This window comes from Cheilinus undulatus, linkage group 4, assembly GCF_018320785.1.
Source record: "Cheilinus undulatus linkage group 4, ASM1832078v1, whole genome shotgun sequence".
NCBI lineage: Eukaryota > Metazoa > Chordata > Actinopteri > Labriformes > Labridae > Cheilinus > Cheilinus undulatus.
The window spans coordinates 21,444,957-21,463,215 of NC_054868.1; the positions used below are offsets into that span (position 1 = coordinate 21,444,957).

The 18,259-nt window shown below is 39.5% G+C and overlaps 1 protein-coding gene across 1 annotated transcript; it reads left to right on the forward strand.

Annotated features, from left to right (window-relative positions):
* Positions 1-1,284: 1,284 nt before the first annotated feature.
* Positions 1,285-17,622, forward strand: pdcd4b (programmed cell death 4b). The gene is made up of 12 exons (XM_041786362.1): positions 1,285-1,370; positions 1,824-1,928; positions 2,286-2,603; positions 8,702-8,796; positions 8,941-9,054; positions 12,584-12,805; positions 14,544-14,641; positions 14,903-15,017; positions 15,836-15,943; positions 16,666-16,776; positions 16,898-17,037; positions 17,125-17,622. The coding sequence occupies exons 2-12, from the start codon at positions 1,886-1,888 to the stop codon at positions 17,183-17,185; spliced, it is 1,425 nt and encodes a 474-aa protein (XP_041642296.1). The 5' UTR covers positions 1,285-1,370; positions 1,824-1,885; the 3' UTR covers positions 17,186-17,622.
* Positions 17,623-18,259: the final 637 nt, after the last annotated feature.

The window sequence follows — 18,259 nt, forward strand, 5'->3', positions numbered from 1 at the left end:
CAGTCTTCTGCTCAAAATCCTTAGTTCATCCCTCAAAAGTAAATATCTGTGTCAATGAACATGTCAGTGCCATCAGAATGACAAGTCCTTGTGTCATTGTGTATGAATAAGGCAGTCAGATTGCTTAGTCATGTTGTCAACATATCAGTGTACACTGGTGGGATGTTCTGATGTAAACTATGGCTAAAGGTTTGATGACAATTATTGTAAATTGTAAGTTTAACTGTAATTTGTTGACAGACGATGTCATTGCAATACAGAAAAGAAAAGACAGCACTGCATAGTACCTGGAAAAAAAACAAAAAAATAGAAGTAGAAATGTGAACATAGGACAGTCTTCTTAGGGAAAACTATACATGCAGTGCTGGAGGAATTACAGTGCAGTCTTCCTACACCTCTTGATTTTCCTGTCTGTTGGGCCCCAAATTCTCATCCACATCACAACAAATATCTTCTCTTGCGATGCAGCATGGGAAGAATCTTTTCGAGTGTCTTATCCAGCCTCTGCTGGTATCTGCTGTGATGTCATCACACGCTGCATCCATGGCAGCCAGAAGGGTCATCTGTGTATGTGGCTGGTGATCATATACTTTCCATCTCCATGCTGAGAAAATTCCTCAATCATCAAATTATCCTCAATCAAATTCTTTGATCATTCGTTGACCTAATGCTTCACACATTTCCCTTGGTTAGAGAAAGTCAAGACTCACCAGGGAGCAATTTACCAATTCAGGACAGATTTAGGGAAAAAAGTCTAATGGAAATGTATAGAAATATGCTTGACATATCATAACAACATGTTCAACGATTTTGCATGTAAAGACTTATGCGATGAAGTAATGCCTAAATGTTGTGAGGGGTGAGATTATTCAGCAGAGACCCATTACAATCATTTTGATCAACATGACATAAGCAGTTGATAATGTAGGAAACAGCAGAGAATTGTACATAATCATTTGCATGGATGTACCAAAGGATTTGCAACTTCTCCAAAGAAATGAGAAACTGCTTTAATGATGTGCACAAGTGACACAATGATGTGAAGATTAAACAAGTAGTTTTGAGAATTTCAATTCTGATCTGAGAAATGTACCAAAGCGACTGAGAAAAACTGTAATAAACCAGGTGGTAATTTCAAGGACAGATATTGTCCAGCACCAACACTAGGGGGCAGCACTGTATAGATAACAAATCCTATGGAACCATAGAACATGCGAGAAGAAAATCCCGTGTTGCATTTTCATTGGTTCTTCCTTTTTAAAACCCACACAGCCCCAGCCAATCAGATCACAATAACACAGAGTTCTTTTCCTGCGTTGCTGGGTAGATGAAAACAACAGTCGGAGTTTGAAGCTTGGACACAACAGACGGTCAGTGAATATGTTTTTCGCTATTTCAACGAATGAACAATGTTTAAAGATACGCAGATATTACTTGTATGTTTATTAATGGTTTAAATGTGTTTTTACAAACTTACAGATTCGCAGCGGGTATTACAGATTTTTCCTTATTGACAGTTAGGCTTCAACAACAGATAAACGTAGAGCCAGTGATATTAAAAGAAACGTGCACCAACGCATAAATGCAAATGTAAATAATGTGTGTTATTAGGTGGTTGAACGTGTGGATAATACTGTGGAGTATGGTCGTCTGACGCAGCTGTCTGACAGTGAACATTTAAGCTAGCAGCGTTAGCCATTGTTTACCAACATTACGGCTTTGAATGACTAGGGGGAGGGGAAGCTGTTGCGTTACAGCATGTCTGGGCATGTTATTGACGCATGTCTGCCTATTTAATTGGTATATTCTCTCTTACATTGCAGGTATTCATACAAATATCACTTTCGCACGCCTTTTTTGCTGCAAAATCTTTCTACTGTAAAACATGGCAGCTGACTGCGAGGCCTGGCTGAACGCAAACCCCGTTGGTAAGTGTGAACAGATTTAAATGCCTCATCAGCTGTATGATGTGGGGCACTGGGGCTTTTTCATGCGGACTGTGACTGATTGTTGATTTATTGCACAGCCTGAAGCTCCAGCAGTTGGATTTGTTGAATCATGGTTTTATGTTGTAGTTCATTTTACATATGGTCTACTGCACTATCATAATTAGTGTGACAGAAAATGATTCTTTACTGAATTAAATGTACATGCATGTTTACCTGACTGAAATAACTCCTGGAAAAAAATCCATGTTATCTCCAACCTTTTTTTCACTTTAAAGATGCTTTTATTTTGTCAACTTTAGAATAAACACTTCCTCAATGTTCCATTTCTTCCAACAGAAGCAGACGACCTCAGTGACTCTTTTGCATCTGGAGATGAGGACAACAAAGGATCAGTTATCTCCAACAAGAACATCAACAATGAAATCAATGGCAACTGGCTGTCCTCCTCTTGCAACAGTATCCACGAAGCACGGCTCAAGGCTAAGGCCAAGCGGAGGCTGAGGAAGAACTCATCCCGAGACTCAGGGAGGGGGGACTCCCTCAGTGATAATGGGGATGTTGTCAAGGGGTCCTTGGTGGCTCCTACAAGTCCCAAGAGCAAGCTGTTGGACAGAAAGTCCCGACTGGGCAAGGGAAGAGGTTTGCCAAAGAAAGGTAAGAAGACTGAGAGACTACAAGTATAGATGTGACGGTAACAGCAGTTTAAGCTTGTGTCAGATCCCCAGATGTTTCATTTCTTTCAAAGAACAACCATTTGCTGGTCGTTACCACATGCAAGTGAAAGTCGTTTAAAAAGCCTCTGATGTTTCAGTGCCAAAATGACAGCCCTTATCAGTGTGTCACCTTTTGTTCTTATCACCTGGTGGCTTTTCCATTGGGAGCTGTAAACCAATTGACAAGTACACAGTTGACTAGATGATCAGGTCACATCCTCTTAAAAGAGGTCTTTCCTTTACCTGCTATCTGCTTTCTGGTGTTCTCTGGAAAAATCTATATGCAAATATCATGTGGACTGCTATTTCTGCTGACAGAGACAATTTAATTGGTTGTTTAAAGGAACAGATGAGTTTCATGGAAAGACTTGGTTTTTCATGTGTATGAATGGTAGTTATTTTGTAGATAATACGTTTTTTTCTTGGCTTAACTGGTAACATCACAAGGGTTGCATGATATAATCAGCATGATATCAGTATCAGCAGATATTAGCTTGAAAAGTAAATTATCTGTATCAACAGATATGAAAATTCCTGCTAAAATTTACAACCAATATTTCTGTTGTCAATATTGGCTTATAATTACTGTAAATATTGGCAAAATCAGTGAAAATGTATGTAGAGTTTTTGGCAGAGTCAACAGCCCAAAGTCAGCTGAAGTCTTCATCCTCATTTCTTAATGGCTTCAGTTTTGGGTATGAAATAAATATAAAAAATATTGATATTGGTATTAAAATGAATCTGTACATAACTGATATCGGCAAAAATCCAATTCTGTGCATCCCTGAATGTCATGGGCCATTTATAATTGAATGTCTCATATGTTGCATAATGGTTGGGAGGTTTTTTTTTTTTTTTTAATCATCTTAGGTCATTAATCTAAAGATAGATCCCCGGAACTGATGTCTTGCATATGTGCTAATGACAATGTAAGATTACAAAACTGTGGTTGATTTTAAGTCAAAGGATCAAAGTAAAATCTTAATATCTTCATATAATGCAGCTGGTTGTCTGACAGTGTCGTCGCATGCAACCTATTTATGGAATATGTCTCAGTGAATGCAGGGCAGTGACTTTGCTCTTTCCAGGGGCAGTGGAATGGGTACAAGTCTAGACTCTCTTGGCTCAGGGTCTGTTTGTCCGTCTGGTTACATAATAGATGCTGCCATGCTAGTGGAGCCCTGTAACTTGAGCTCTCCTGCATTAAAAGTTCATGTGTTGCCGCTTTGATAGACAAATCAAGTGGATTGACACAACCTCAGGCATTGGCAATCTAGCGTGCAACAGGTTTGAACTCTGTAAGTAAGTGGGATGGGTTAGCACAACCAATGAGGGCTGTGCTAAATATAGTGGCATGTCAAATGCCACATGCTGCGCAGTACTAAAGGAGGTTTCAGCCTGTGTCACAAGCTGCTTGGCCCCAGGCTTCTTAAACCGTCTGCAATCTGTTAGTGCTGACCTCAGCCCCAGCAGATGTTTGTTTGTGTAACACATGCAATGCTTACAGCTCCCCAAATACAGGGATTTTAAGAGGGTTTGGTCCTTAGGTTAGAGGATGTTGCATGAGAATTAAATACAAATATAATGAACCAGTCTGCACATTCAGACATCAAAGTTAACTAACGTACCATTCACACAGGACTAGTATTACCAGTGGACCTATGATAATTTAGGGATCACCTCCTGACGTCAGTGTTTGGTGCAGTGCATTCACGAGTGATAAGTGAAGTCTGCAATGAACTCAAAGCAGACATTTCTGAATGACAACATGAAGGCCCTGCATGAAATGAAAATGCACATTTCTAAAACTAATTTAAAAAATGTTGTGCATATTGCATTCTGCATGTAATGTTTCATGCATGTGTCCTATGCACACTGTTAACCAGAGTTTCCAAAAGACAGTATGCACTAAAGTGGTTTTTCCCTCTCTCTATATATATACAGTATATGGTTTTAACATTGTTTAGATCTGTAGCAAGCTGGACATAACCAATAAACTAGTGAAATATCACCTCTAATTCTCCCGTTATGCATCGAGGTTGTGTAAGTCATGTATCTGCAGCTGATCAGACAGAAGAAAAGAGAAAGTCAAGCATCCCTCCCATTAATGTATGAGAAAGGGAGACGCACTATGATAGATATGAACCTCCCGTGTCACTTTAAACCATTTTTGGTGCTGTTGATGTAATTCTGCACTCTTTAAATTTGGGATCATTACTCATGCACAACAACCCTCCTTGTGCAGATCAGCTGTTGCAGACTAACCACTGAATGCTGAGTGACATATTTTAAGTTGTAAACTGTGTTACATATGAAATGTAAGGCTAAATCATACAGACATAAGATCAGGCACTTGCAAAGAAAAACTGTAGGAAGCAGAGCGCTAGTGCTGTGGGCATGAAGAGAGCAGCGGCACATTCATTTGGACAGCAGAGTGTAAATTAATAAGTGAAGTAAAATAAAGCAATTTTTACACTCAAGCTGAAATTAACCAAAAGAGAAACACTATTTCTGACCTACACACGTAGACAGAATTGTTGGTACCCCTCTGTTAATGAAAGAAAAACCCACAATGGTTACAGAAATAACTTGAATCTGACAAAAGTAATAATAAATAAAAATTCAATGAAAATTAACCAATGAAAATTAGACATTGCTTTTAAACTGTGGTTCAACAGAATTGTTTTAAAAAACAAACTCATGAAACAGGCTTGGACAAAAATGATGGTACCCTTAACTTAATATTTTGTTGCACACCCTTTTGAGGCAATCACTGCAATCAAACGATTTCTGTAACTTTCAATGAGACTTTTGCACCTCTCAGCAGGTATTTTGGCCCACTCCTCATGAGCAAACTGCTCCAGTTGTCTCAGGGTTGAAGGGTGCCTTCTCCAGACGGCATGTTTCAGCTCCTTCCACAGATGTTCAATAGGATTTAGATCCTGGCTCATAGGAGGCCACTTCAGAACAGTCCAATGTTTTGCTCTTAGCCATTCTTGGGTGTTTTTAGCTGTGTGTTTTGGGTCATTATCCTGTTGCAAGACACATGACCTGTGACTGAGACTAAGCTTTTTGACACTGGGCTGCACATTTCTCTCTAGAATATCTTGAAAGTCTTGAGATTTCATTGTACCCTGCACAAATTCAAGACACCCTGTGCCAGATGCAGCAAAGCAGCCCCAGAACATAACAGAGCCTCCTCCATGTTTCACAGTAGGGACAGTGTTCTTTTCTTGGTATGCTTCATTTTTGTGTCTGTGAACATACAGCTGATGTGCCTTGCTAGAAAGTTCCAGTTTTGTCTTGTCTGTCCATAGGACTTTCACCCAGAAGCTTTGTGGCTTGTCAACATGCAGTTTGGCAAATTCCAGTCTCGCTTTTTTATGATTTGTTTTCACCAGTGGTGTCCTCCCTGGTCGTCTCCCATGAAGTCCACTTTGGCTCAAATGACGACGGATGGTGCAATCTGACACTGATGTACCTTGACCTTCGAGCTCACCTTTAATGTCTTTGGAGGTTGTTCTGGGCTATTTTGTTACCATTCGTATTATCCGTCTCTTCGATTTGTCATCAATTTTCCTCCTGCGGCCATGTCCAGGGAGGTTGGCTACAGTCCCGTGGGTCTTAAATTTCTGAATATGTGCAACTGTAGTCACAGGAACATGAAGCTGCTTGGAGATGGTTTTATAGCCTTTACCTTTAACATGCTTGTCTATAATTTTCTTTCTAATCTCCTGAGACAACTCTCTCCTTCGCTTCCTCTGGTCCATGTTTAGTGTGGTACACACCATGTCACCAAACAGCACAGTGACTATTTGTCACCCTTTAAATAGGCTGACTGACTGATTACAAGTTTGTAGACACCTGTAATGCTAATTAGAGGACACACCTTGGTTGAACATGTCCCTATGGTCACATTATTATTGTTATTATTATTATAATAATCTTTTCTAGGAGTACCATCATTTTTGTCCAGGCCTGTTTCATGAGTTTGTTTTTTAAAATAATTCTATTGAACCACAGTTCGAAAGCAGTGTCTGATTTTCATTAGTTAATTTTCATTGAATCTTTATTTATTATTACTTTTGTCAGATTCAAGTTATTTCTGTGACCATTGTGGGTTTTTCTTTCATTGACAGAAGGGTACCAACAATTTTGTCCACGTGTGTATATGTGTCAAAACTTTGTTAACAATCTTCCACGCTTCCTCTGTTATTTTTCAGTCAGAGAAAGGCACAGGAAAAGCCACACTGACCATAAAAAACATAATTACCACCCTAAATTACAGAGATGGCAATTTGCACAGGATTCACATGATCTGTGCACTGAAATATTGTAGGCCATTTGCTCTTGAATCCTTACTCTGCAAATTACAAACATGGCCCACTTACACAAGATTAAAAACACAGACTCCCTACCAAGGTTGTTATAGTTAACTAAAACTAACTGAATAACTAAAACTGAAATTCTAAAATCATGTTAGTTAGCTGAAAATAAATAAAAACTAAGTTTTACCAAAAAAACAAAAACTAACTAAAACTGTATAGTGCGCTTACACAACTAACTAAAATGAAATAAAAATGGAGACAAAATATCCTTAGTTTTAGTCTTTGACACAACCATATTGACTGGCACCGACACCCAAATCTGGGGAGTGTGATCTGATTGAAGACTTCACAAAGTGGTAGTTTTATTTCTGGAGTTGTATTCAAACATTATCATCAAGTAAATAAAATGATGAGTGAAGAGTAGCCTGTTTTAATATGTTTTTTAAAATGTGTGATACTCACTCAGCCCTGACATACATCTGTAAAAAACTAAAACTAACACAAATAGTAATAAAAACTAAACTAAAACAAAGCATTTTTGCAAAATAAAAACTAAATTAACAAACCAGCAGTCAAAACCAAAACAAAAACTAAACAGAAATCAAACACAGAAAGTGAAAATGAAATAAAAATAAAAAACTAATGAAAAATCCCAAACTATTATAACCTTGCTTTCTACATTATTGTTACAAATTACCAGAGGTCCCTAGGTAATAACTAAAACTACTTTAAAAATCAATTTATTCTACTTTATTATAAAATGAAGCTTTACACCCCTGATAAGTGTCCTGTGGCACTGGAAAACATATAAGTAATGAAAAACTCACCTAAGACAAAGAATATAGATGTAGGTGTTATATAAAAATTTAAGTTAGAGGAAAAAATACTAGCTGTTATCATTTCCCACATCAACAGCATGATATTATTTAACGACGTATTCTGCTTTCACCTAGTTATTTTGGTGTTAAAACAATCTTAACAAATTTCCATTCTACATATTTAAGCTCGCATTGCTTTAAAACCCATTGTTGGAGACTTGTCAAACTGAATTACAGACATTTGGGTTGATTCTAGCTGCAACAGCTCGGTGACACAACTGCAACTGTCCCCTGAAATGTTCTAAAATGGTTTACTGTTGTAAGACTTTGGTCTGAACTAGGCTTTAGAGGCCTATTATGATACAGTCATGCATTTTTAAAATAATGTTTAAGTGTAATATGATGCTTGAAGCTTAGGCGACAATAGCTGGTGTGATCTGTACTCTCACAGAATGAATGTGATCTGGCATGTATTCAAGATTTAAAATGAATCTAAAGGTTTTTTTGCTGGAATTTGATTAGAGCTCCATCCATTTCATATCAAATGTTTCTTCTGCACCTTTTATTAAAAATGGTAATAACTAGTATCATTTTCTGTTCATATGTCTCACTGTTGTGAAACACAACCTCATGTTTTGTAACCATGACCATGTGAAGTAACACTACAACTCTAAACAGCTGTTACTTAAGATCTTTTCATAGTACCATGAAATATATACTATTTTATTTAATAAAAAGCAGTTTATTTTTTACAGGTAAACAAGATAGGTACCTCTCTTAATCTTTAGCCTAAATGAGACTGCCTTGCTCTTGAACCATATATTGCCTCCACATGAGCTCCAATGATGATATGTGACGTCATTTCTGACATCAAGACTGACTTTTGTCTGCAGGAGGGGCTGGAGGGAAAGGTGTGTGGGGACGATCAGGTGAAGTTTACGAACCAGAGGAGGTAGATGAGAAAGATCCGAACTATGATGAAGCTCAGGTACTGACATTGGTATTGATATTCTACAAATTTATTGTAATTTGAGTATCAGCTTTAATAGCTTTACTAAATTTCAGAATAATGTATGTTTATGGTACCCACAGTACCTCTCCCATTGATCAGTAATATGTTGATGCTTGACAGGAAAACTGTGTATATGAAACTGTGGTTCCCCCGCTGGAGGAGAGGGACTTTGAGAAGACAGTCACCCCTATAGTGCAAGAGTACTTTGAACATGGAGACACAAATGAAGTGGCTGTAAGTTATCAGAAAACATCCTGATAATAAACATTTACATATTTGAAACTGAAGCAACAGTCTTGATACTCAGTTAAAAGATGAGTTCTGTCAGCAAGTGCTCTACACTACAAAGAATTAAGAGGAAAGTAGAACATGGACAGTGTTTTATACAGGTACATCTCAGAAAATTAGAATATCACGAAAAAGTTCAATATTTTTGTCACCCAGTTCAGAGAGTCAAACCCATATATTATATAGACTCATTACACGTAGAGTGAAATATTTTAAGCCTTTATTTCTTGAAATTTTGATGATTATGGCTTAAAGACAATGAAACCCCAAATTCTGTGTCTCAGAAAATTAGAATATTGTGTAAAAGTTCAATATTGGAAAGTCATGGTGTCACACCTTAATCAGCTAATTAACTCAAAACACATGCAAAGGATTCCTGAGCCTTTATATGGTCTCTCAGTCTGGGTCAGTAGGCTACACAATCATGGGGAAGACTGCAGACTTGACAGATGTCCAGAAGACAGTCATTGACACCCTCCACAAGGAGGGTATAGCCTGATTTATGCTTCCGTGTCGCGTCGATGGTGTACCTACGCGTAGCCCTCTGCGTCGACTTGGACCACTATGCCATAGCCTGACGCGCACCTCCAAAAAAATCCTAACTACGCGACGCAGACCGCAAGGGCTGTGATTGGTCCGCTCAAAATGTCATTTCTTAATCCAGGTCTCTCAGTGGGCGGACCAGTGTGGTAAATTCACCCGTTCTCAGCCTCGACTCGTTTAGTGGTCGTACAGACCACCTCCTCAAACATTTTACCTGTTGCCTGCGCTTCAACATTTGCAGCAAAAGAATTTGTTCGTTGATACTGATGAGCTCCAACTCCAAACACACCTGCTCCACCTCGGCGCCATGACCGGAAGATAAACAAGGATTCGGATGTGAAACACCACACACACACACACACACACACCCCCACACACACACACACAGACACACACACACACAGCCACATCCCCTAGCGACATGGCGGTGAATTACAGAGCGACGCCTTCCCTCGACGCAGAATTTCGAATGGTCAATGATGGCGTCATGCCTTCGATGCGATGCAGAAGAATAAATCAGGCTTAAGCCACAAAAGGTCATTGCTAAAGAAGCTGGTTGTTCACAGAGTGCTGTATCCAAGCATGTTCATAGAAAGTTGAGCGGAAGGAAAAAGTGTGGTAGGAAAAGGTGCACCAGCATAAGGGATAACCACAGCCTTGAGAGGATTGTCAAGCAAAATCCATTCAAGAATTTGGGGGAGCTTCACAAGGAGTGGACTAAGGCTGGAGTCAGCGCGTCATGAGCTACTACGCACAGACCAATCCTAGACCTGGGCTACAAATGTAGCATTCCTCGTTGTCAAGCCACTCCTGAACCAGAGACGTCTGAAGTGTCTTACCTGGGCTGTGGAGAAAAAGAACTGGACTGTTGCTCAGTGGTCCAAAGTCCTCTTTTCAGATGAAAGTACATTTTGCATGTCATTTGGAAATGAAGGTCCCAGAGTCTGGGGGAAGAGTGGAGAAGCACAGAATCCACATTGCTTGAAGTCCAGAGTGAAGTTTCCACAGTCACTGATGATTTGGGCTGCCATGGCATCTGCTGGTGTTGGTCCACCGTGTTTTCTGAAGTCCACAGTCAACACAGCCATCTAGCAGGAAATTTTAGAGCACTTCATGCCTCCTTCTGCTGACAAGCTTTATGGAGATGCTTATTTCATTTTCCAGCAGGACTTGGTGCATGCCCACACTGCCAAAGGTACCAAAATCTGGTTCAGTGACCATGGTGTTACTGTGCTTGACTGGCCAATAAACTGGCCTGACTAAACCAATCAAATAACGGAAGAGACTGCACTAAGTTAGTGCTTGAAAGTGACTGGGTTTGGAGCAATTTAACAGGAACACCCAGTTCACAGTAAAGACTTTGGTTCGTTATTCACTTATGCAGTTTAACATCATAATCAGCCCCATTTTCACACCGATACTAACCCTGCAACAGTGTAACCTTGCAAAGCAGATGGATACACCCATTTCCTTGTTTTTCACAGGCGAATCCATCTTGCAAAGCTCCCATCTGAACTGTTTGGGCCCAGTTAGAAAGTTACAGGACCAATCAGCGATGAGGGGCAGTACTTTCAGGCGCAGCAGAGTCGAGACGTGAACGAGCAGCAGCAAGAGCTGGTGCAGTTATGGAGGAAGAGATTAGTGTGGATGCTGCGAAAGTGCCAGTTTTATCAGAACTTGACAAAATTCCTTGTTAAAAGAAGAACAAAGAACAGCAGTGAGTTGTTTTCTTTTCAAAAACGACAAAAGTCGAGTACTTACATGTCTGTAGTCGCCATGTTTCGCGTTATTCGTCAGTAGCTGCGGATGCGCAGCTTTATAGTGGCTTTGTCACGTGTTTTGTTGCTCTGATTGGCCCGTAGAGATGTGACAGACAGAACATTTACCCAATCATACTCCGAGTTTTTTTCAAATCCTCTGCCTTTTCTCAAATGTTTCCTATTGAAGCTTTCCAAGATGGATGTGTAAAACACATCCATCTGGCATGTCAGGTTAGGCCTGACCTAAATCCCATAGAGAATCTATGGGCTATTCTCAAGCGGAAGGTAAAAGACACCAGACCCAACAATGCAGATGACCTGAAGGCCGCTATCAAAGCAACCTGAGCTTCCATTACACCTGAGCAGTGCCACAGGCTGATCGCCTCCATGCCACACCACATTGATGCAGTAATTCATGCAAAAGGAGGCCCGACCAAGTATTGAGTGCATAGAAGTGAGCATTCTTTCCAGAAGCCTGATGTTTCTGTTTAAAATATCTTTTTTTAATTGATCTTATGTAATATTCTAATTATCTGAGACACTGAATTTTGGGTTTTCATTATCTGTAAGCCATAATCATCAACAGTTCAAGAAAGTGGTTACTTAGAGCACCCGAATACACACTTGTAGCCAGAGTCCTCTACTTCTAGATATCTGCATACAATCTTTAAAAGGCGTTTGCACTGGTAATGTCCTTTACATCTAGAGGATTTCTCAAAACTGTGCAGAGAAGTCTAGGAGAAGGAAACAAAGCTGGTGGTGCTCTTTCAACTGAGGCTAACTTTGCTTCTTTGTGTGTTTTGCCTCCCTCTTTCTCTTTGTTTTTAGTTGTTTAATAGTGGTTAATAGCAAACACTTAGGAGCATTACTGTCATTACTCATCAGCAAGTAAATACTGCCGTGTGAGACTATACTGCAAAACTTTACTGTTCCCACAAGCTGCTATTGATACAGTGGCCACTTGTGGCAGACTGTTGTGTTACAGTTGAAACAGAGTGGTTTATTTGAATTGTGGGCCTGAACTAATAAGACAATATTTCTAATGTTATCTGACTAGTAATTCTAGGACAGAATACTAAGGGATCAGGCATTAGACATTTAATCATTTAGCAGGATAACTGCTTGCATCCCTATGTTACAGCCTGAGCAGAATTTCTTTGTTTTACATGCAGGAGCTGCTTGCAGAACTTAACTTAGGGGCCATGCGGAGTGAAGTGCCCTCACTGGCTGTGTCTTTGGCCCTGGAGGCCAAAGCAAGTCACCGGGAGCTCACCTCAAGGCTGTTGGCAGATCTGTGTGGGCCGATACTGTCCCGAAGTGACATGGAAAACTCCTTTGACAAACTGCTCAGGGAGCTGCCAGATCTGGTCCTGGACACACCTGGAGCACCTCAGGTGAGTCTAGAGCATAAGAGTTTGCACATCTATTGTGTATGTGTGTGAGGATTTGTGTTTGTGTTATTACTGCATGTTAATCTCTACATTACCATTGATTTAAGGGAAACTAAACACCACTTGAACCATGATATATCTGTGGCACTTACCATAAATCCTGCACTTTTGATACCAATTTCTTTTTATCTAAAACTTGCAACTTATACACCAGGACAACTTTATACAGCCAGTATAAGGGCTCAGAAAATGGTTTGCTGTTGAAGGTGCATATCTAAAAGCCTTATTGCAGTAAATGTGAAGGTTCTCTCACAGACTGTGGTAAGCACAGGGGAACAACAGTGGTTTCACATGTTGGTGTGTGAGAGAGAATGTGCCTGTTACATGTGTATTTGTGGTCCCTCCTTTCAGGCTGCACAGACATGAGATCTCTCCCTATTGTCTTTCTGCGCTCGCAAAATGCAAACTCAGCAGAGGACGCTCAAACACAAACCCCTCCTCCCTCTGTCTAAAAAGGCCCCACTGGTCAGTTCTCTTCCACATACTCACTTCTCTGCGGGTTAAAGGTGTTTTTTTTTTTATCCCAACTTACCCCCTTCTTTACCTTCTGTCTACCTCTTTCCCTCGTGGTTTTCACACACAAATGTACACACTGCCCACTCCTGCATTTCTCATGTTGCTGCCAGTCTAAACACAGCCACAAGTCAGTGGAGAGCTGCCTCTTGTCAGAACAGAAACAATGATCACTGATGAGCACGGCTTTTAGGAAGCCACAAGGGCATAACCAGCTCTTTCTTTCATTAAATCATACACATTCAGGCCAGTAAACAAACACATGTTCATGAGACTGCTGACAGTCCTCTGTGCTGCCTGTAATTTTGTTTGTGGGGCCTTGGGGTCTTTAAACAGAAAGAATAATGCCATGTGGCCTTTTCAAATGTGCAACAGACCTGTCAAGTGGTCAAGTAAACACCAGCATCTTTTTTAGATTATAGAAATGTTTCATTGCAATCTTTAAATGCCCATGCAAAAGCTGTGAGGTATTTGGGATTTCAAATGACGTTCAGATAAAATAAAAGGCCTTAGGCTCAATTTATTACACCCCCAATTCCAATAAAGTTGGGGTGCTGGGAAAAATGTAAATAAAAGCACAGTGATGATTTGCTACTATGATAAAAACACATTTCATGTATAGTAGCTCATAAACAACACATCAGATGTTGAAACTGATGCATTTTATCATGTCATGAAAAATATTAGCTCATTCTGAATTTGATGGAAGCAAGACATCTCATAAAAGTAGGGACAAGGTAACAAAAGGCTTTAAACAAGTGCTACTAATGAAAAAGGCTTGAACTGCATTTTGCAAAATGTTCCTCAGTGTACTGTTGCAAAGACTTTGAATATCCCACCATCTACAGAACATAGTATCATCAAAAGATTCAGAGAATCTGGAGAAATCTCTGTGAGCAAGGACAAGGCTAAAGGTCAATATTGGATGCTTGTAATCTTTGCCATCAAATTGCAAATGAGCGTTTTTTTTTCACAAAATGATTAAATGCCTCAGTTTAAACATCTGATACAGTGTACTGGTGCTCAATTGTGAATAAAATATGGTTTCATGATGTTTGCAATTCACTGCATTAATTTTTCTTACACAGCACCCCAACCTTTTTTGGAATATTATCCCAGTACTGTTCGTCTGTGTTTACATTTTTCCTCTTTTGTGTTTATTGAACAGTTGGTTGGCCAATTTATTGCACGAGCTGTTATCGACCAAATATTGTCCAAGAGCTACATTGAGAGCTACAAAGGCAGAGTGGACTGTGAATTTACAAGGTATGTGACTGCTGACTGTTGGCAGCTTCAGACTCTTTAAGTGTTTATGTTAAACATGACAGGGTTGTAGCACACTGAATCATATTAAAAATAAACATATTATAAGAAGTGGCAATGATAAGCAAATCTGAAAGTTATTGCAGATTTTTGGAGAAATGAGTGTTCACTTGCAGTTAGATGACCAGAGGCTTGAAAGAATACAGAGAGAAGGTTGATGTTGAAAAGCAACAACTACAAACCTGACTTGTATTTACCTTCCAGGGCAGCACTTGACAGAGCAGCTGTGCTTCTGAAGATGAGCATGGGTGGCCTACGCATAGAAAACCACTGGGGGGCAGGTGGAGGCCAGAGACCTGTTGTACAGCTCATCAAAGAGGTAAGGTACATAAAAGCAGACATCAGAGAGCATCAGTCCAGGAGCTCTTGTTTATCCTCTTTTTTCTCTTCACGGGAAAACAATTATCAGGTCTTTATCTCAGAAAAAAAACTGTTCTACTTTTCTTCTACTGTACCTACTTTCACTTCTTGTTTTATGAGAAGGGGGATTTCTGAAACTACTGGGGTTGATTTAAAAAAAAAAAACAGTTGTGGTCTTTACACAGCTAAGAATTAACAAAAGAAGGGCTGATGGTGTTGACTGGTCTGAGCCCTTTTCACACTTAGACTCATCAGAGCTGCCTGCTCCTGAAATCATCAAAGTAGTCACCCACATGTCTCCCGGGGGGCAAGATAATGACATTAAAGAGCACGCTGGAGAAGTTGCATTGTTAGTGTTTGCAATGTATTTACAATGACGGTCAAAGCAGCAGACTGACCAAAGTTTTCCCTACTGATGCTACATGTTATCGTACATATTCACTGTATTAACAAACAAGTGTGATAAACATGCAGGTGAGCAGAAAAAAGTATGAAGAACAATCATATAACTGAGTTGGTCGCATGTTGCAAAGCAGTCAGGGGATATAAACTATCTTCCTAGCCCACGGGCTTACTGTGAATATCCCTGGACTTTGCCTGCTGCATTCTCACATCCACCTAAAAATTTTAACTGAGTGCACACAAGCAGTATACTCAGAAATATTTACAGAAACTTTCAAAGGTGTTGTGCATTTGTGAAAAGGCTAAAATAAACTTGTTTTAAATATGGTCATAAAAATAATGATGGCTATCCTTTCCAACCTTCCATCCTGTCAGATGAACCTGCTGCTGAAGGAGTACATCTTATCTGGAGACAGCAAGGAGGCTGAGAGATGCCTCCAAGATCTGGAGGTTCCCCATTTCCACCATGAATTTGTCTATGAGGTAAAAGCTTACCTTTGGTTATGGAAACTACAGCTAAATTTTCATTGAAACCAATAAAAAGCAGAGGCCAAGTGAAGAAAATAAAGCTTCTAAATAGGAGTGTGACGAGAACTCGGGAGAGTAAAATGTCTCTCGAAGAAAGATTTCTCGTTGAGGTGAGAATTGTCTCGCGAGATCAGTATGCCACAAAGATGCAGAGCAGCAGCTGCCATGACATAATTCAGTGGTAAACTGGGAATTACAAAGCTTACAAAGATGCCCCTGACAGTTTAAAATGATTAGCTTAGCAGCCTGTTAAGAAATGACCTGATCCATCATCCATCTGAACTGACCTGCTTTGTTGCACATTTGTGACTTTGACTTGAATAAAATAGTAATTTTCAACTAAAATTGTATAAAAATCTTTTCTGGTCTCATTCTTGTAGAACCTAATCTTGTCTTGAGAGATAAACATCTCGTCACACCCCTACTTCAAAACAGAAAGCTGTGAATATTAAATGCAATCACGATTTTTGTTGTTGATAATAAAACTTTGCCTTCTTATTTGAAATCATGTGAAGTTGATGTTTTCTCATTTTTATCAATATTTTGAAGAGGATTTAGTTTCAGCAAAAAAAAATCTAAAATAATGTTTTTGTGTGCTCCAATTTACTACAAGTTCTTCTATGCTTAGTGAATGAATATTTAAACAAAGCCATGAATGTTTCTGCTGTATCTCTCAGGCGATTGTGATGGTCTTGGAGTCCAAAGGAGAGAAAACATTCAAAATGGTTCTGCAGCTCCTCAAATCACTCTCGGTCTCTTCCGTCATCACTGTGGACCAAATAAGAAGGGTAGGATGCCCCCTGGTGTTTGAAATATGCACTGTATCCAAATATAACACCAGGCACAGTTTTTGGTTAGCTTTACAGGTGACATATTTTATTCTTAGTGTTCATTTTTTTTCCTTCACAGGGCTATGGAAGAGTCTATATGGACATTGCTGAAATCAACATTGATGTCCCGCGTGCATACTTCATTCTGGAGCAGTTTGTTGATAAGAGCTTCAGTATGGGAATCATTGATGCAAAGCTAAGAGATCTTTGTCCCTGTCGGTAAGTATGTGCTACTCTCCCACTTCTTAAATGTTTCTAAGTGAAGTTGTGCTTGACAGTGACTAATCTTTTGTCTTGTCTCATCAGAGGCCGAAAGAGATTTGTCAGCGAGGGAGATGGTGGTGTTGTCAAACTTGAAAGCTACTGAAGAACCCTTTATATGTGCCAGATTTCCTTTAAAGAGGACGAAGCTACTTTTATACTTGCATATTTTTCAAAATTGTTGGGTACAAATAAGGTTTCCCTTCAGTCAAAAAGAATGTACATTTCTGAAATTGAGGTGAGGCAAAAAAAAACCCTTAAAAACAAAGCTGCACTTTTGATTGAAACTGAAGTAGATAAAGTTCTCCAAGGTGTTTCAGTATACACATTTACATAAGCTAACCCTTCAAGTGCCACACCTCTCTGTGTCAGTCATTCCATGTTGTTTTGTATAGTATTTTCTTGATTTCACTGCCACTCCTTTTGTGTTTTCTAGAAAGCAGTGTTTGTACAGAGATGACTGGTTTGTGTCAAGAGCTTTATAAAAGGATATTAAAAAATAAAGGGGCTGTTTGTTAAATGGCTCTCTAGCTTCTGTTTTAATGCTCTGCTTGTCTTTTTATTTTTAACTGTAAAATTACCCAAAGTTGTTTTGGAAAGAGTTCAAACAAGTTCACTAAAAACCAAACACAGCCATTAGATAACTTCACAAGTGGTGTTTGGAGTGTTTATTTCCATATCAGGGAAATACTGGTGTGTGAAGTACCATGTATTGCTCCTTGTTTGTTTATGAAAAATAAATATCGGAAAACTGCTTATGATGTAAAAATAAAATCTCATGCAGTACAACTGTCACATGCTGCAACTCAACTTAGATCTAACACAAATAGATTTGCCCTACATACACTCAACATCAACATTTCTGCCATTTGCACATCCACATTATTCAGTATTGTAGAAACAGTAAGTAACAAATAGTGTGAAGAAAAATCCCATTTATCAGTGAGCAACTACCCTGGCATGGCAAACAAGACATGTTATCTTTAATGATAAGCATTGGGTTGGTATTTGTACTTTAGCGTTCTGCTGTCAAGACTTCTCCGTTGGACATCTACTGCTCCTTCATTGCCAGTTCCTGCTGTTTTACGGCCTCTTGCGCCTCCATCTGCATCTTCTCCAATTTCTCTAGGGTGACTGATTTGAGTGGGAGCAGCTTTGGCTTGCACAGGACCATGGTAGG